The 20,534-nt window shown below is 36.4% G+C and overlaps 1 protein-coding gene across 8 annotated transcripts in view; it reads left to right on the top strand.

Annotated features, from left to right (window-relative positions):
• Nucleotides 1-20,534, top strand: part of MCM9 (minichromosome maintenance 9 homologous recombination repair factor) — a 99,257-nt gene that overhangs the window by 11,374 nt on the left and 67,349 nt on the right. For 6 of the 8 annotated variants that reach the window (XR_012124183.1, XR_012124182.1, XM_017680013.3 and 3 more), the window contains exons 3-7: nt 3,154-3,470; nt 4,634-4,715; nt 9,649-9,849; nt 13,634-13,759; nt 15,147-15,266. Coding sequence is in view for 5 of the 8 variants with exons in the window: in XM_017680013.3 (XP_017535502.2) it covers nt 3,154-3,470; nt 4,634-4,715; nt 9,649-9,849; nt 13,634-13,759; nt 15,147-15,266 (846 nt within the window). In the remaining 3 variants the exon portion in view is untranslated. Of the gene's footprint in view, nt 1-3,153; nt 3,471-4,633; nt 4,716-9,648; nt 9,850-13,633; nt 13,760-15,146; nt 15,267-20,534 lie in introns of those variants that run through there. The other 2 variants (XR_012124184.1, XM_036993433.2) reach the window with 2 other exon arrangements.

Raw genomic sequence — 20,534 nt, 5'->3', positions numbered from 1 at the left:
GAAAAAGTGATAATAAAATTACACTAAGCTTTATTTTTAAGCTAGAAATAGCAATCATCTATCTAGATAATAATATAAGATTTCATCAATTACATGTAAGACTCCATCACACTGAAAAATCCGAAGAGTCTACTAAATTATACTGGGTAGCTTGTAGTTTTACTTGGTATTCTGCAGTCATGCAAGGCATCAAGGTAACATGAACTTTCCATAACCTGGTTCTTGTGATCTTAGTTTTTAGTATGTTGATAATATAACTTAAAGTGAAGAATCAGTTTACATCTGAAGCAGAACTAGAATGGCAGGGGTAGAAATGGGATGTGAAAATGATACTTTAGGGGCCAAGGAAGAGAGAATGGATGTTTAAAAAAGCCCAAAGAAATTGCTAAAATAAGTTCTGGGTTATGACCCACTTTTTTTTTCTATTCTCTTCTTTACCTTGCCCATCTTTCTTAGAAGTAACTGTTGGTAGATTTCTTTAGACTTTAAAAAACAGAATCAATTAATCCTATTTCCCACTCGAATAATTCTATTTTCCTATCCTTATATATACTTACATTAGAGAACACTTAGTGATTCTTTGCAAAAACAAAAATGAAATTATTAAAAAAATATATTCCACCATATGACCTAGGAATTCCACTCTTATGTATATGCCAAAGATAATTGAAAACAGGTATTCAAATAAAAACTTGCACACAAATGTTTGTAGCACCATTATTCATAATAGCTAAAAAGTATACACAACCCAAATGTCTATCAACTGCTGAATGGATAAACAAGATGTGGTATATCCATACAATGGAATATTCAGCCATAAAAAGGAATGAAATACTGATACATGTTACAACATGGATGAATCTTGAAAACATTCTGCTAAGTGAAAGAAGCCAGTAACAAAAGACCACATAGTATATGATTTCATTTATACAAAACATCCAGAATAGATTTACCATAGTGACAGAAAGTTGCTTAGTGTTTGCCAGAGATGAGGGGTAAAAGGGAATGAGGAATGACTGCTCCTGGGTTCATGGTTTTTTAAAGCCCTGAAAATATTCTGAATTAGATAGCAGTGATGGTTATATAATCTTGTGCATATACTAATAACCACTGAAGGATATACTTTAACAGAGTACATTTATGGTATATCTCAATTTTTAAAAAAGTATTCATGTGGGAAGCAAACAAAAGGTAATTGAGAAAATACAAGCAGTACTAAGATGTGCCATGATAGCCAGTCAGTAGAGGCCAAGTAAGAACAGAGGTCTTCACTTGGTGGTTTCTTGTTTCTTAACATTTTAGGGTATGAACTACAGGGAATATTGTACCCCTGAAACATAAGCAATGTGGACAAGAGACCACAACCTGTTTTTAATGAAAAGCTTTTGGTTATTGGTATGGCCTTTACTTGGTTGTAACTGGAAATATTGATATGTTCTTGGTAGCTCAACATTAGCTACACACAGCTGAATTAACAGATGCCTTAGATCAACAGTGAGAAATTAATGGAGTGGGTATTTTTTAGGATAAGATATCTGCTTTAATCCTCCCCCAACTTCTGCATCTATTCCTGCACATGTGATATAGCACTTGTCAGCCCCAGAGTGATTTAATGAAGCATTCCCCAGGAATTTGGAAATAAGTTTTGTTTTCTGAGAGTTAAATGGTCAAGTCAATAATGTATAAGGCATAGATATACAAACACCATCCTAAACAAAAGTATGGCTACCTTACTTGAAAATATGCAATAAAAGTAAAGAGTAGTCCATTGAAAGTGGACAGCTCAATCTTGGACACATAGAAAAAGAGTAAGAGTAGATGTTGGCAGTGCCCACTTTGTTTGCACAGTATCGAGTATATGGAGAGAATCTCAGCCAGTAACAGAAAATTCAAGTCTGTCTGTAGACTTGTAACCTGTAACACCAGATTAACACAACCTGGTGCCTTAAGCATTCAGTTCATCTAACTGGTTTGCCTTTTTAAAAATTCCATGCTTCCCAAACTACCTTATGATGATGATGATGATGATGATTGTTTGGCTTTCAGAGCATGTCTGTCCAAAGGGAGAAAATGCACTGACTATAGAAACTTAAGTAAAATCATACTTGTTATGTGACTGTAATGGGGTATGTGGTGGGGACTTAATAAATGGGGGGAGTCTAGTAACCACAATGTTGCTCATGTACTTGTATATTAATGATATAAAAAAAATACTACTGTCACCACACTCTCCACATTAAGACCTAAACTCTTCAGTAAAATTAAATAGAAAAACTTTCATTTTTTTAAAATGAAAGTTAAAAAAAAATCATACCTGTTACGGTTATTTCTCATGAGCTTGGCCAACCTGATGGACTTGTCTTCAGTGTGTACGCATACCAGGTTTCAGAGCTACTAAATTCTGAGGACAAAGCAATGGGCCGTGGGATGTAACCATGTAACAAATGCAACCTTGATAAACCTGTTATGAGGCAGCCTTTGACCATCTTAGCCAACATCCCTACTCCAATGTTCATTGTAGCCAAACATGAGAAAGAGGACATTTCTGCTAAGAATTTTCTTTGATTTTGCACCCTTTCAGTTGCCTGTTTATTAAATGGTGAAAAACAAGGTTTTTAAAGGATGAAGTTATGCTGTGGGATAACCTCTAGGTAATTCAAGGCTTGGAAACACTGTCAGATTTATGTATTAATAAATACTGAACCTAACTAAAAAAAGCAATAACCTTCTAGCTCTGTGGGACTCTGGTCGTTATGCTACCATATCTTTATCACTCAGCTTTGTTGTTTACTCAAAAAGTCATCATTTGATTTTATATGTGGCACGTGGCAGTATGTTCTTCATTGAATATGGTTACAATTACATACTGTACTTAGATCCTACTAAGATAGCCCTCTTATAAAAATCCTATTTGTATCCTGGTTATTATATCTTTTAGATATGTGCATTTAAAAAGAGTCCATTGATGACTGTTATTTGAAATATTTCTTTTCTGTTAATTGAGTTGATTTTTTTCTTAAGTAAAACACAAATTTTTTTTCTGACATTATGCCTTCTCTCCTAGGAAATATGAGACGAATATAGTCCATGGATTCAAATTCCAAAGTATAAATTGATGTGATTTTTTTGTTTCGTTTTGTTTTTCTTTATCAGGATTGCCCGTTTGTCCTGAGCTGGTAAGGGAGCACATCCCTAAAACCAAGGATGTGGGACACTTTTTATCTGTCACTGGGACAGTGATTCGAACAAGTCTGGTGAAGATCCTGGAGTTTGAGCGGGAATACATGTGTAACAAATGCAAGCATGCATTTGTGGTAAAGGCTGACTTTGAGCAGTATTATGTTTTTTGCCGTCCATCTTCATGTCCCAGCTCAGAGAACTGTGATTCTTCAAAATTTACTTGCCTCTCAGGCTCAGCTTCATCTCCAGTCAGGTGTAGAGATTATCAGGAAATCAAAATTCAGGAACAGGTAAATGATCAAATAAATGGGAAAAATAACACATTTGAAGAAGTGTTTTTCAGCAGTGGGCAAATTCCTTGGACTAGGGAACACTGTGGATTACAAATGGAATTTTTGTCATCATTTTGTGGAAGATCAAGTGTGAAACTCTTGAACATATGTCAGGACATAGTCTGTATAGGCCATGAAATAATCATCTTTTCATGTAGAGCATTGGCAAGAGGGTTGTGGAATGACTTATTAATGACATTAAAATTAAAGAGTGAATGTTTAAGAAGTTCAAACTTGCTTTACTTAACTAAAGGGCAGGAAAAAATTAAATGAGTTTAATTGGTTGTTAAACATTGGAATGGGTAGGATTTGGTTTTAGGCCCAATTTATTTGCTGTGCCAACTGAGGTATACATAAACACTCTTGTAACACATGAGATTGAGCTTCATTTTCCTTTACTTGCAACTTAAGCACAGAGGCTAATTCAGTGTGGAGGACACACACTTGTCTTTCTATGTCATTCTTAACACATGGCTTCTATTCCTAGAGCTGCCTATGGCCCAGGATGGTAGCTACATTTCCGTCACAGCTGTATCCTAGCCAGAGTACAGGAAAAAGGAGGGATAGGCAAAAGCATCTGCCATTTCACCCAAGTTCCATTTAAGTCATCTCCCTTGAAGTTTCCTGCAACATATCTGCTTATGTGTCTTGGCCAGAACTTAGTCATATGACCACACCTACATGCAAGGGAGCTTGGGAAATATTAGTGTGGTCACATGTCCATGTATTATAAAACCAGGGTTCTGTTACTAAGGAATAATCAAAGGAACTGAGAGATTTGTCCCAGGTCTTATAACTAGAGATCAGGAAAAAACTGCCTCTCTTTTTTTGTAGTTAAGTAACTTTATTATTTGTTAAGTTGTTGGAGCATGTGTTTATTTTGACCATCCACAAGGTAGATTATATTTTGAGACATTTTCTATATTGATGTTTTTATTTCACTCTAGTTTTAGTGAATTCTTAAACTAATAAGCACAATTTTCAAGAAAATTACATAAATCCCCATCATAATTGTACAAAAAATACCAGAGAAATAGAAACAGCAATTTTAAGAACTGCTAGGCTCCTGAATACTTAGCATGTATTTAAGCATACTCAGTATGTTTTCTTTTCCTTGTTAGGTTCAAAGGCTATCTGTTGGCAGTATTCCACGATCTATGAAGGTTATCCTGGAAGACGACTTAGTTGACAGTTGCAAATCTGGTAAGAATTAACTTTTGTTAACTTATATAGGAAGGACCTAAATTATTGATTACCAAAAGCCATTTTTATTTTCCCAGGATAACTAGTAAGTGGGTATGGAGACTTGATTGCTCACCTTGAGAACAAAGACTGGAGCAGTGGTGAGAGGTGATGGCAGGAAGGAAGCAGAGCTGTAGCTTTGTGGTTTAGTCCAGCTCCTTGTTTTATAAAGAATCTGACTTTCCCATGGTCACTTGGAGGGTTAAGTGGCAGAATTGGAACATGAATCCAGATCCACTAACTTCTAGTCCAGGACTCTCTTTAGTGCACCATAGCTTAATAGCAGCAACTGTTAAAAAATGTGGTGGTTTTAGTGGATAGTTATATAAGATGAATCAGAGAATGTGACTCTCAAGTGTTACTGGACTCTTCCTGGTGTCTAGAAGAAAGGAGGTGATTGGTCTTCTCTGTTCTGTGCTGGTGACACACTACAGAAGTCACATTGATGAGAACCCTTGTCCTCTGAGGGTTCTCAGTGTTTCCACTGGGCAATTTCCTGAACTGGGAGGAAACACAAAACATACTGAAAGAACAACTGTGGGTGTTGAGCATGAACAAGCCTCAGGAAGGACATGACAGCCAACTTTCATTAGTTGGAAGATTGTCATATAGAAATGGAAATGTGATTACAATAGTATCTACCCAATTAGATAATACTGAGTTTCAGTAGGAGGAAGCTATAGGAAGTAAATTTTGACTCAGTATCTAATAATCAGAGATGTCCAACATGGGCTTCAGGTGATGATGAGTTTTTCTCAAGAGGCAGTCAAATGGGTGTGCAGCATCTTCTTAGTGATGTAAGCCTCATGATGTCAGTTATCTGGGTGATCTACCGTGTTCCAGGCAAATCAGTCTCTCTGGGCTTTGGAGCTGTTCTTGAAATCCAGGAGCTTCAGAGCCTGATTGTTGCAATGTCATTCTGAGTTCTGCATTGATCTTTAAGCCCACCAGCTCTCCTTTGCCCCACTCAACTTGTCTTTTCTCCTCTTACTCTTCTCATTAGGGAGCCTGGGAAAAGTCAAATTTGGAAGTATTTGTGGAAGGGTGGGGATTAGTATTGGCCCACATCTGTATAATGGAAATATTCCATACTGCATTTTAAAGTTAATGTTTTTATTTTAAAAAATAGGTAAAAGTTTTATTTGGAAAGTTAATATATTAGGAGGTTTTGTAAATTAGCACTATTGTTCACTAGGGTAAATACTGTTCTCTTTTCTGCAGTAGCCATATTTAAGTATCATAAGAGATTCTTATAAAATTTGGTACGTTTTTCAAATGGATGTATTGGTGATATTTTGTATATATAATGCAAAAAGAAAGAATAAAGGGTGCTTTCTTCAGTGCTTAGTAGGGAGTAGGGCTATAAAATATACTTGGCACTGGCCAGCTAAGGGTGAAGATCTCAGACAGAAGCACACTGTCTTCAAAGTGATAATCTAAATGTTTTAATCAAAAATGTTTTTTCCTAACCAAAACACTTGATGATTTCCATATTTCAACACAGGTATCTTCATCTCTCTTTATTTAGTCTCACTGTCTGCTTAACAGAACTGACAATCACTGTAGACTCTAATATAAAGCTTGAAAGTCTTGAGTCTACAGACTTTTAGTGCCAAACAAGGTTGTCTTCTCAGCAGCAAGGCTTTCATCAGCTTCTCTTAGGCTACTATTTGCAGCTCTAGAAAAGGCGAATGAAAACTTGTTCCCCTACAGTCCACATCTTCTGTTTCCTACACATATTCCCTGGCCTTAACCAGACCTTTGTCTGTGGAGAGGATATAAGAGCTATCCTTTCTCCTCCCTCCTCTTATTCCAAATAACTAAAAAACTTGCTTTTACTGTTTACCTAATAATTTGCACTTGCTCTTTAACATTTAACTTAAATTGGAGGTGGGTCAGAAAATGGAAATGATTACTAAACCTTAACTAAATGTCAAGAGTTGCTTTCAATTTACAGCATTCCCTGCTTTAGGTATTTACCATTCTCAGATTTCCCACTCAAACACTCTTAATTTTAATGAAAAACAAATAGTATATGACATCTGGGCAGTAGCAGGTTTGATCTCTTAGTCCACATCCAAGTTGTCTCTTACTAGATAGATTGAAAATGCTTCATTTCTCCAAATTCTATCATTTCCCTTTTATTAACCCTAGACTTCTCCAAATCCCTCATTTATAAAATATTTACTGAGCTGACATTTCATTAAAATGGTGAGGCAAACCCTCTGTGGAAATAAAAGATTCGAGTATTTGGAGTCAAGAATAATTGTTTATAAAAAAAATCCCCCCACCCACCCAAGAGTCACCAACCCACAGTTTAAAATTTCTTAACAGCTTATAGTTGTCTAGACAGTACATTAAGGAAAGAACAGTTTAGATCTTGGATTACCTACTAAATAGACAAGGCTGTGTCAAGTACCCTTTTCATATAAGACATGAGATTTAACCAAAATACAGTATCTGGATCAGCAAAGTTTTGCTTAGCTTGAACATGAAAATATCCTTTCATGTACATTAAGATGTTTTCATGCAGTTCACCTAAACTGAATTCTTTCTTCACTGAAAAAAATCTTAAGCTACTCTTTCATGTCACTAATAATAAAAAAATGGATGGAAGCAGTCAGTTAACAGCTATTTTTTCATGTATCTGTAGTTATAAACCTCTGTGGGAATCAAAAGACATAAATGATGTAGTTTTTGCCCTTGAGAATTTATAGTCTAATTAGGAATGCCAATCTGACACATGTAGAGCAATAAAGTTGGAGGCTGTGTGCTGGTACTGCTGGTGTAGCAGGATATCAGAGATGGGTCTGACTGAGGATAGCTGCAGGGGTAAATATACTGTAGCAGATAGACTGACACAAAGAAATTGGATTCTATAAGAGGAAGAATTTTAGCTTCCTGAAAATATTTAACACTGTTTATAATTAGTTTGATTATAGAAAAGTTTAAAATACATATTGTGGCCTTGGTCAATCATCTGTACTTCACGGTTGTTCTGATGGTCATTTCAATCTGCCAGTCAGTAAATATTTGAGTAAATTAAAACATGTCTATATGAAAAGCTTTTCTAAAGGTATTAGTTGTTCCACAAATGTAAGGTAGGTTCAGTATTATTATGATAGTTAATATTCACTGATCACTATGTTCTAGATATTAAGTAATTTATAAACTTTATCTGATTTAATTCCCACTGTAGTCCCATGATATAAAATAATTATTCCCACTTTGTAGGTCAAAACATAGGCTCATCAAAGTTAGGTTAACTTGCCCAAGCTCACGTAGCCAGTACTGAGTGGTGGCGTTGGGATTTGAATCCAAATCTGATGAAACTTCAGTACTATGTTTTCTGCATTATCACTGCCAATTGAAGTCAGATAGTTACAAGTGGGTGCTATATGTAGAAGTTAAGTTCCTCATTTACTCATTTAGAAACAACCTAAATATAAACCATGATAGTGGCCATAAGTAGACTATTCCAAGTGCTCGTGTGAAGTTGCCCCAATCATTTTCATCTAAAAATTTGTGACACACAATATAGTAAATGATCATTATTCTTGTTTGGGCTTGAAAACCATTGAAGCAGTGGTTTAGGAAGATCTTGAAAACATATGCAAAGCAACTATTTAATGTGTTTAATGTAAGGCATTTATTTAATAAGCACCTATTAAATGGTTTGTCACTATTTACAAGAAGTTGCCTTTGGCTGGAAATATGCTTTCTATTCTGTGAATTGCTCTCACCAATTTCATGCATTTAGCATTTACAAAACACTTCTCTTTAGAAAATCAAAAGACCTGCAGATTATGCATTACATGTTGAAATTTAGAGAGTGAGAGGCATTTTGCATCAGCTAATGACATATATTTGACACAGGCTTAGAAATGAAGAGTTGCCTGTAAGTTCAGAGATGATATTTGCTGTGCAAAATATAAATACCAGGATTGTTTTTAGGATATATTCACATTCTGTGTTTAACAAGATTGGAATATTTGGGGTGAAGATTATGTCTTTCCTTTTTTGTGATCCCCTTTTCTCCAATACTAATATATTGAAAGCCATTCATTCATATATACTTATTAATTGATGCATTGAATTGTATATAGTACTAATAAGCACAGATGTCAGTGTTTGGAAAATCTATCTTTACACTACCTAAGTCCTCTTAGGAAAATCTGTAATAGCTGTAATAATTCTGCTCACTAGGAATGGGAGTTTCCTCAGGTGGAAAGGAACCAACCAAGAGGGAACACGCAGAAGTGTATCTTGTATTTCACAGTTTATGGAAAGGAGCTTTGAAGTACAACAGGTGTTTATTCATTAGTTTATTCATTCTTTTCTTCATTAAAAAAAAAGGCAGTGATTAAAATGTTAACAAATGTGGTAAGTAAAAATGAATATATAAAAAGCTAAAACTAGTATCAATCTTCACAAGATTGTCTCCTTTCCTGACACTGGATTGATTATAGTTTACCTGCTGGCTGAAATTCTCACCTCTTTAAGTGAGAACTATATGATTAGAGATTGTGAGGAGGAACATTTCACCCAATATAACAACAATGAATAAATCATCCAGTAAACTATTTTCCTAGTGAAGGGTAGTAATTAGGCATGATTTCATGAGGCAGATTAAAAAAAAGTAAAAATGCTGACTTTCGCTTTCAGCTGTGCAGTTACTAGTGTTTCCTTGAAAAAAAAAACAAAAAAAGTGGGAATCTTTTGTCTCCAGATTGTTTTCCAGATGAGTGTATACCACTCTAAACCCTGGTGGGGGAGTGGTTTATTTCCTATTTGTCATGATTTTGAAATTGAATTTCATATAATCCCTTGTCATGCAAGTCTGTGCCCAGCGAACAGGATGGTTCTGCTGGACGCACATGGTGCTCTCTCCTAGGCGATGATCTCACTATTTACGGAGTTGTAATGCAACGATGGAAGCCCTTTCAGCCAGATGTACGTTGTGAAGTGGAGATAGTCCTAAAAGCCAATTATGTCCAAGTAAATAATGAGCAGTCTGCGGGGATCATCATGGATGAGGAGGTCCAGAAAGAATTTGAAGATTTCTGGGAATACTACAAGAGCAATCCCTTTGCAGGTTTGTTGTTAAGGGTATAAACTTGATAATTATTAGTGGCATTTTATTCAGTTGTTAAACATGATGTCTGATTAGAAGGAAGTCTTATATGCTGCATTACTCAGTGGCTGAGTTTAAAAGGTACTAGCATCACCAGTACCTCTAGCCATATGTAGTCTCCTTTTGAAGCTCTTTTCTGGTATAGTCTTTTCAATTTCTGAGATCCTCTGGAAAATCAAGGTTGAATTCCAAGAGATTTCCCAATTCTATTATCTTAAACATGTCTTGTACAGCCAAAATAGTTTCAGAGATTTCTACTTTCTTTACCAATCAAATACACAGCTCCTCAGATAAGGAAAACTCAACCAATTAAGAAATTTCATTCTATTAAATGTTCCTTAGATATTAATGTTCCTTAAATAATAAAGATGACTTCATATTAGTTTAGCTATAGATTTTAAAAATATGGAATACATAGAAAAGAAATGATGGAATATAGAAAGATGCAAAAAGTAAGCTTTATCATCATAGCAAAAATTTTTGACTATAACACTAAGATACAATTATATGAACTAAAACATCATAGCCTTTGGGTACATAGAGTATTTTTCATTTAAAAATCCCAGATGTATAAAATACCATTTAAATCTTCAAATGTCTGTTTTCATTCTTCCTTAGAAGCATCTTCTAAGAAAAGTAAACTGAAGCCAGTAATAGACTATTTCTAATAAACATCATCTCAAATCTAATACATATTATTTTTAAATCACATGCTGAGCTGTACAGATATCATGTCACAAAATAAGGCTCTTATTTGCCTAAATGTAGGCAGTTTGCTTTTATTTTGTGGGGTAAATTTTTTTTTTTTGCCAATGTATGTAGCATATATGTAGTGGTTCCTGGTCATTCTTTTATCCAATCTATAAATAACCAATGTCCTCTACATTGTGGCTTTATTAAGCAAACCCTTTAAGAAAAATACATATTTTTTAATGATTTTTACTTAAAATTGCTTCTTCAGATCAGGTCCTTAAAAAATCTGAAACTTTTCCTTGGACCATGGTCATTCCTTATTAATTGCAGGGCTACAGCTCAATACCTAGTAACAGTAGAGAAAGAGCATCGTACTGTGTTCTAACTAGACCACCAGAAGTGCTTTCTGCTGGTGATTAGAAAGGGTATCTTGTTTTAGTTAGAGGGCTATAGCTGTACAACTCATTTACTGGATAAAAAGAAGTAAATACAAGCTGTGAGAGATTTAGGTAGGAGGACAGGGAGAAAACGTGGCAACATTTGTCTTTTAGTACAGATTTTGCTTTCTTAGTTTCCTAAGTACCCAGTACCAGCACACTGTATTTCACCATTTCAAAGTGCATGTGTGTGTGTGTTGGGGGTGGGGTAGGGTGGGAGAAAGTGTGGAGCTGTATCCAGTTGGATGTCTTCATTGTGTTAGTCTAAAGCTAGAGAAAATGTCCCAGCTCAGCTCTTGGAGACTGACTTGCTTCATTAAGACCTGATGCTGTGGGTACCACTAGAAGCCAGAGGCTCTATGCTGATGTATAGTGAGCTCAGGGGTCCCTTGACTGGTGCTTAAGATGCTGGCTAGAAACCCAGAGGAGTAGGGGTTGGGGTCTGTTGGGCTATCCCAGTTATCTTAGATCTAAGTTCTCTTCACTGGCGTTAGCTTGAGGGCCATGCCAGAAGAGTGGATTACTAGGCCATTATGGACTCTAGCCACACTATTAACATGGCCTAAAACCAGGAATTCGGGAAGGAGGGAGTGATGGGGTAGTGTTCATTCTGATGCATTGTCTTCCATAATACAGCCTTGGGAGCTGCTATTGCCACAGTCCGAGGAACTTGAGACAAGCAATTTAGGGGAAGAGCTCCTCCCCTTAGCTTTTCTCTGGTGCTTCAGACCTACCTTCATAGTTTATCTTCTTTGCTGACTACAGTGTCAGAAAATCTTGAGATCAGCATTAAGCACAGAAACACAGGCACTTTAACACTTAACAGTAAAGTAGCTCCTACTATGTGCCAGGTGTTGTTTTGTGCACTGTCCATGTATTAACTCCTTTGATCCTTAATAATTCTGTGACCCCATTATCATCTCCATTTTACAGATAAGGAGATAAAGGCAGAGAGGTTAGGAAATTTGGCGAAGGTCAGCCAGGTAGTAATAGCCCTGGGATTTGAGGCCAGGCGTCTGACAGCAGAGCCTATGCTCTCCACCACTGGGGTATGCTTCCTGCCAGCTCGTCAGTCACTGAATGCACCTTCGCTCAACAAAGCTGGCTTTTAAGTTTTGGCTTGGAGGTCTCTCAGGTCAGTTTGCCTATTCTTAAACCTGCTTGTTGGGACTATTCCTTCTTTCTTTGTATGTGTTGCCTCCAGATTCTGGGCAGAGTTCACCCACCTGCTGTCAGGCCTTCTTACCTGCTTAGATCCCACACCTTTGTTCATCTTTTTTCTGTGGGCTTTCTACTTCAGGAAAGAGAGGGCTCTTCCTGGCAGTTAATGAACTTCCTTCTAGGATTTACAAATTCCTCTTTCTGGTCCCCTTTTTACTAAAAGATTTTCTTTCTTCACCATTTCTGCCATCCTGTGTTACATCACCATAGCTTAGTTGCCACTGAGCCAATTTTGATTCATTACTAAAAGTAGCCTTTGTACATAGGGCCATGCATGTGGAGGAAGGCTCTTTTCTTTCCCATGATGTTTGGCAGTAAAGCTTCTGGAATTGGAATCGTTAGCTAAAAGAGTATTTGTATGATTATTTTTCTCTTCAAAAGAGTTATCACTGAAACATGAACACAAATTCAGAGATAAATATAAAAGTTCTGAAACATGAAAATTAGTTACCAGCATGTGGACATTAACTTCTGGTAATATGAATGTGGACCTACCGTGTATCAAAATAGTAGTGAATTCCATGGAAGTTAAGACAGGCTCAGGAAAGGCTTATTCAAATGTAATAGGTTCTAAGAGCCTCTACTGGTTGATTAGGTCAGTGCTGGAATAAAATACTTCATTCATGGATGAGATAGGCAGATTCTCAGATTTAGTGTTTTGACATTTCTGAAAACAACCCAAAACAATGATATTTTCTTACTTAAACCACCCTATCAGAAGAATCAGATATTTATAAAGCACTTATAAAGTCCTGAACACTTAAAAATGCTTCAATGAAAAGACCTCCAGCTTGGATTACTAGTAGTTTATAATGCTCTTTTTAATATCCTGATATCCTGGTGACTTATTCTAGATAAAACGATTAACCAAAGTTCTCTGAGCAAATGCTGAATTGTCTTATAGGATAGGCTGATTTTACTTGTCTTACACCCTTAGAGAAGCTCCAGGAGCTTCAAGTATCTTACAGTTAAAACGTACGGGCTTCTGTACTCCAACTCATTGTTTCTGAGGTCAAGCACCTTCATTTTATGTAGGCAGTGGAGTAATTTTACTGGAATTACTGCACAGAGAGTGCAGCCAGTATTATTATGGGGTAATATTGGCTTAATGAGGGAGAAAAGGTGCCTTTCTGTCCCTTCTAAAGTATGATACATTTTTAGAAACTTCAACAGGTAGCACCCTGGAATAAAAAGCAGACTTTATAATCTCATGGCATTAATAAGAAAAGGGTTTTTGGACCAAAACAAAGCTATTCACTCCTTTTAGTCATTTGGAAATGGTCCTCTTGATCATTTTAGATGGTAGTGTGTATTTATAGGAAGATAGGAGGGGAAATTTCAGTTAGGATTTCTTGAAAGCTGTTGGTAATTTCTGATCTTTGTGCCTGTCCTAGGAAGAAATGAAATATTGGCAAGCTTATGCCCTCAAGTTTTTGGGATGTATCTGGTAAAGCTTGCTGTGGCCATGGTGCTGGCTGGTGGGATTCAGAGGACCGATGCCACAGGAACACGGGTCAGAGGTTAGTACCTACTTAAACATTTTTGAGAAATATTAACACATACAAGGAAAGAAGCTAGAATTTTCCCTCCTGAATAAACATTGCTTGTGAGCTTTACTTCCCAAGATACTTTTTAAATGCTGACAGTTGTCTAATACTAGTCCAGCATGTATATATCATGAGCTACTTTCTAGAATCCCAAAGGCTAATAAAAGAGATCATCAGTTTTTCTCTAAGTATTTATTTTTACTTGTACCTATAAGGGTGCCACACCTTTATATTTCTATTACTATTTCATTGGATTTCCAATCTTTCTTTAAAAAATTAGAAATAGTGCTTTTTTAAATGTCTAAATCAGTGTCCCTCATGACTCAGTGTGTGTCTCAGACTGCTGTGCTCAGTCATCTGCCTGCTGATTTTCCTTTTGCTAGTAGGTAGCAGAAGAGCCATCTGCCATGAGGTCCTGTTGTAGGTCACACATTCAAGCAATTACTCTAAATGTGTAATTATGTCCAAATGGCAGAAAGCTCTTGTGGCTAACACACTTACTGACCTGAATCTGGCATAGAGTAGGTTTATTATGGCCCTCATATAGGCCAAATGAGGGCCATAGTAACCAAAGACTAAAATCAAAAGGCTAAAAGGACATTATAATAAATTAGGCTGTTAGTGGGGATTCTAATAAAACCATATAGAACAATATAGAATAGTAAGTATAATAAGGTTTATATATATTGAATGTTTTGATCACCTGTTTGTAAGGTACTCTGCTAAATGTTAAGCCTAAGCAGGAATTTCCTATTAATATATTTTAGGAAATACTTGAATATTACCAAATAAATGTGATCAGTGAGATAATATATCCCACAGTATATTCGTATGTTCTCATTGTTACATTTGAAAAATAAGGGTAAAGATAGATATTTCATTAAACTACTAAATTTTCATAAAAAGGTTTCCCTTTAACTGTTGGAATCATTAAGTGGTCTGATATTTATAAAGCACTTATAAAGTCCTGAACACTTAAACTGCTTAAATAAAAATAGAATACTTGTATGGCTAGATTTAGTAACAGTAGTTGGTATTTAAAAATAGGTTAAATAAAATCAGAAACTTTAGAAGCCAAAAATTTTTAAAATGTTAAACATAGGCTTAACCATCTAGAAGTAACACAAAATCTAGTAAAAGAATTTAGATTTTAAATGTTAGACTCAAAAATCACTTAAAGATTATTATGACAGATTTTCTAGTCCAAGTCTCCTCTAATGACCTTAAGAAAAAGCATGCAGCAAAAGCACTATATAAAATATAAACTGTGTTGGCATTCCATGTGGACCATTTCCTTTTTGATTACTTATTCATGGGTCTTTTCACAGAAGTTTAAAACTTTGCATTAATTTTTTTCTAGGTGAATCTCACCTTTTATTGGTCGGGGATCCTGGTACAGGGAAATCTCAGTTCCTCAAATATGCAGCAAAGATTACACCAAGATCTGTGCTCACCACAGGAATTGGATCTACTAGCGCAGGTATCTTACATTGCAATTTTGATTAATTTAACGTTACTCCAAAAGCACAATGGTTTTTCCTTATGAAAAATTAGTTATAGTAGGATACATTTCAAGTTAATTTTGAGGGTTGCTGCCCAAATCGGAAGTATGTAGCATTACTTTTTTAGCTCCAAGGAAATGTTTTAAAAGCTCCATCTTCACTTAGTTATTTTCCAAAAACGTATCCCATGTATCTTTTTGCATCTTAGTTTTGAACAATCCTTCTCATTCTCTAGTGATTACCTTCATGAATACTTACACAGGAAAAAGTATGCATCATCTAGCATTTTATGAGGACCCAGCAAACACAATGTTAAATGGGGAAATCTCACTTTACAAAAGTAGATAGATGGTGTAGAGCTTAAGGCATTTTCATGCTCATAGATCTGAGAGGCAACAGTAACTCCTACTGAAGATTTTCAGGTAGAAAATTTGTCTTAATATGTGGAAAGCATACTGCTAACATGGCAATGTGGAGCTTTATTCATACATTGTAATGATCTTCCAAGTACATTTAAAAGCCTTTGCAGATAATGTCACGTTTGATTAAAGTGGTTTTAGGAAAAAATTATTTTTAACATGCTTTGATGCCATTTTGTATTTTTACACTGTTTTGATTGGGGAAATATTTCTACTGTTCTGTAATAGGCTTTTGGTTTCACACATTTTTTTTTTTTTTTTTTTTTTTTTTTTGAGAGGGCATCTCTCATATTTATTGATCAAATGGTTGTTAACAACAATAAAATTCAGTATAGGGGGGTCAATGCTCAATGTACAATCATTAATCCATCTCAAGCCTAATTCTCGTCAGTCTCCAATCTTCTGAAGCATAACGAACAAGTTCTTACATGGTGAACGAATTCTTACAGAGTGAATAAATTCTTACATGGTGAACAGTACAAGGGCATTCATCACAGAAACTTTCGGTTTTGATCATGCAATATGACCTATAAACCATCAGGTCAAATATGAATATTCATTTGATTTTTGTACTTGATTTATATGTTGATCCCACATTTCTCCTATTATTATTATTATTTTTATTTTTAATAAAATGCTGAAGTGGTAGGTAGATGCAAGATAAAGGTAGAAAACATAGTTTAGTGCTGTAAGAAGGCAAATGTAGATGATCAGATGATCAGGTGTGTGCCTATGGACTAAGTATTAATCCAGGCTAGACAAGGGCAGCAAGACATCCACGGATGCAGAAGATTTCTCTCAAAGCAGGGGGGGTGAGGTTCTGAGCCTCACCTCTGTTGATCCCCAAATTCTCACCTGATGGCCCCCCTGCGACTGTGCCTGTCTTAGGTTGTTCCTCCCTTGAGGAATCTTACCCGTCTCTGGCTAACCAGTCATCTTCCGGGGCCATACAGGGAAATGTAAAGTTGGTAAGTGAGAGAGAAGCCATATTGTTTGCAAAGGTTAGCTTTTTACTTCTTTGCAGATTTATGCCCTGTGGCTTCTATGCCCAGCACTTGTCTCGAGGTATCTTTACCACCTGGAGGAATTATGATACTCGGTAAATTCGATATGAGGCACGAATTCTATTTAAGGTTTGTAATTAGGAAGGAAGAAGAAAAGCTATAGATGTAGCATATGAAGGAAACTTGGGAGGATTGATTATTTCTTTGACATATCTTCTTGTATAGTACCTTAAGTATGTATAGGTTTTAAACTACTAACTAATTTGCACACACATATTAACATAATAGGAATACGGTGACATAAACAAAGCAAATCTATAATTACCAGCCATCTCCAGTGAAGCCAAGAAAACCATTTAGGCACCCTAGGCATTTGTGAAAATTTATCTATAATATGATGGATATTTTCCAACTGTACTTGAACCATCAGACAAATTAAAGCAGCCCATTTCTGGGATCTGTTCACATCCCATATGTTCTTTTAACCATAGATAGTCTATAGTCATGAGATTTTGGGGTGCTACAACTTGCACCCCTCCCAACTCCTGGTTGAGTTCCAACAGTACAGATCCAGTCAAATTCGTTGTCTCACTGTATGCACATGCCAGCCTAGACATCTCCCTCCTCATTCTTATGGCAAGTCCAGGAGACGGTGGGCTGGATGCAGCCACAACCGCAGCATCGTCCGGATCCCTGGGGAGGCTTTTTGATGATCATCCCCCGGCACGAGTCCTCCAGAGAGTGCTGATGCCGGAAGCTCCTCCTCATATCGTATCTTATTTCATTTTCTGGGTATCCAAGCTAGGCCTTGATCTTCTGCGTAGAAACAAACAGACCCTTTGCCCACACTTTGACATGCCCTCTATACCACTGTGCAGAACTCATTGGAGGTCAGCACACAGTAACTGCTTTTTTTTTTTTTTTTTTTTTTTTAATTAAGAGAAAGGAATATTATCAGAAAAGAGTACCTCCATAGCTGATCATCTGACACCCTTTAAGTGATCAACATTAAGGATATTTAAAGCATGCGTTGATCTTTGATTTACCAATAGTTTTATCCTGTTAACGAGTAATCCCCCTTTTCTTTCTTTCTTTCTTTCTTTTTTTTTTTTTTTTTTTAAATTTTTAATCTACCCTTTCATGAAGAATACTATGTTTACTATGCTCTCCCCTATATCAGGTCCCCCCTAACAACCCCATTACGGTTACTGTCCATCAGCTTAGCAAAATGTGGTAGAGTCACTACTTGTCCTCTCTGTGTTCTGCAGCCCACCCTCCCCTTTCTCCCTCCCCCCCATGCATGCTAATCTTAATACCCCCCTTCTTCTTCCCCCCCTTATCCCTCCCTGCCCACCCATCCTCCCCAGTTCCTTTCCCTTTGGTACCTGTTAGTCCATTTTTGGGTTCTGTAATTCTGCTGCTGCTTTGTTCCTTCAGTTTTTCCTTTGTTCCTATACTCCTCAGATGAGTGAAATCATTTGGTATTTCTCTTTCTCCGCTTGGCTTATTTCACTGAGCATAATACTCTCCAGCTCCATCCATGTTGCTGCAAATGGTTGGATTTTTCCACTTCTTATGGCTGAGTAGTATTCCATTGTGTATATGTACCACATCTTCTTTATCCATTCATCTACAGATGGACATTTAGGTTGCTTCCAATTCTTGGCTATTGTAAATAGTGCTGCGATAAACATAGGAGTGCATCTGTCTTTCTCAAACTTGATTGCTGCGTTCTTAGGGTAAATTCCTAGGAGTGGAATTCCTGGGTCAAATGGTAGGTCTGTTTTGAGCATTTTGATGCACCTCCATACTGCTTTCCACAATGGTTGAACTAATTTACATTCCCACCAGCAGTGTAGGAGGGTTCCCCTTTCTCCACAGCCTCGCCAACATTTGTTGTTGTTTGTCTTTTGGATGGCAGCTATCCTTACTGGTGTGAGGTGATACCTCATTGTAGTTTTAATTTGCATTTCTCTGATAATTAGCGATGTGGAGCATCTTTTCATGTGTCTTTTGGCCATCTGTATTTCTTTTTTGGAGAACTGTCTGTTCAGTTCCTCTGCCCATTTTTTAATTGGGTTATTTGTTTTTTGTTTGTTGAGGCGTGTGAGCTCTTTATATATTCTGGACGTCAAGCCTTTATCAGATCTGTCATTTTCAAATATATTCTCCCATACTGTAGGGTTCCTTTTTGTTCTATTGATGGTGTCTTTCGCTGTACAGAAGCTTTTCAGCTTAATGTAGTCCCACTTGCTCATTTTTGCTGTTGTTTTCCTTGCCCGGGGAGATATGTTCAAGAAGAGATCACTCATGTTTATGTCTAAGAGGTTTTTGCCTATGTTTTTTTCCAAGAGTTTAATGGTTTCGTGACTTACATTCAGGTCTTTGATCCATTTTGAGTTTACCTTTGTATATGGGGTTAGACAATGGTCCAGTTTCATTCTCCTACATGTAGCTGTCCAGTTTTGCCAGCTCCATCTGTTGAAGAGACTGTCATTTTGCCATTGTATGTCTGGTTTCACACATTTTATGTTATCTACTTTTTGTTAGGGGAGCCCAACACCCATGGCCTGTGCTCAGATTTCTTAAGAGAAGCTTACACTTTAAAACTTATCATAAAGCAGCAAATGTTCCATTAATGCTCCTACATAAAGAGAGCTCCATTCTAAGGGGCTCTTGGTTTTGAAATAAGTGGACATTACATTAAGCATTGATGGGAAGGGATTTGTGGATTGAGAAGCGGACAAGCTTCAGGATAATGGAAGGGAAGTAGGCAAGAACATATAAAGAACACTTCATGTACATTTAAAAATTCAAGACCCAGTATTCTAGAGTTCTGTATAAAAATATATCAGCAACAAATAGAGGTGTTTCCAATTATGTGGAATGTTTCTTAAAGTTAATAATATGGAGTGCCAAGAAATGGGTCCAAGCTATCTTGTGGGCTACTAATAATTTCTGAATATTCAGGTTTCGATTGAATGGCTGCTGATTCACTGTTTTAGCACTTTTCCCTCTTTTTTCTAAATGGCACGACCATAATCCAAATATAACACAGAAAGGACAGGTAAAGTAAATATAAATTTTAGAACCTTAGAAAAGGTATTGTTACTTCTTGTCTTCTCTGAGGGCCAGACTAGCTTTTCTTCAAACTATGTATTGCAGCCCATTAGTCATAAATGCCAATTCAGTGGATCAAAATGAGCACTTTCAAAATGAAATACAAGATACCAGAATATACTGCAGAGAGTAAAGATGCACTGTAAGGGTACATTTTCATGAAAATTGTTCATCTATATATGTAGTTATGGGGTCATTAGTTTACTTAAATTTTTCTTTTTTTTACCATGGATTATAGTAAAAAATTTTGGGAACTGCTGCCATAGACTTTCTTGGTAAAAATAGAAATCCCAAATCTTAAAACAAGAGGGAAAGACCACATGTCAGCCCAAGATTAAATGAATGTATGCACGCTTCTCAGACTTCCTGAATGTCTTCTCAGCTCAAATGATATTCTCATTCCCTCTGTCCTACTCACCTATCTCTTCTGTGGCTTAAGTCACTTGCTCTTTTTTATCTTCTCAGGACACAGCTACTTACTATGATCAAAAAGGGCAAAAATAGTTCTAAACCTTCTAGCTATAATTCAGATAGTGTCTATACAGGAGGCTAATCAGGAGAAAAACAACCGACCTATGTGCTAGTTTCTTAGTTCATAATGTTTTAATTCTAAATCTTACAGAATCATAAAAATTGAAGAGATAATAGTTTCTAAGTCTCAACCTTCTGTGAAAATTGGCTTTTTACAAATTGACATAAAAAC

This window comes from Manis javanica, chromosome 13, assembly GCF_040802235.1.
Source record: "Manis javanica isolate MJ-LG chromosome 13, MJ_LKY, whole genome shotgun sequence".
Classification (NCBI taxonomy): domain Eukaryota; kingdom Metazoa; phylum Chordata; class Mammalia; order Pholidota; family Manidae; genus Manis; species Manis javanica.
The sequence above is the reverse complement of the archived record's forward strand: the minus strand, read 5'-3'. Positions and strand labels throughout refer to the sequence as shown.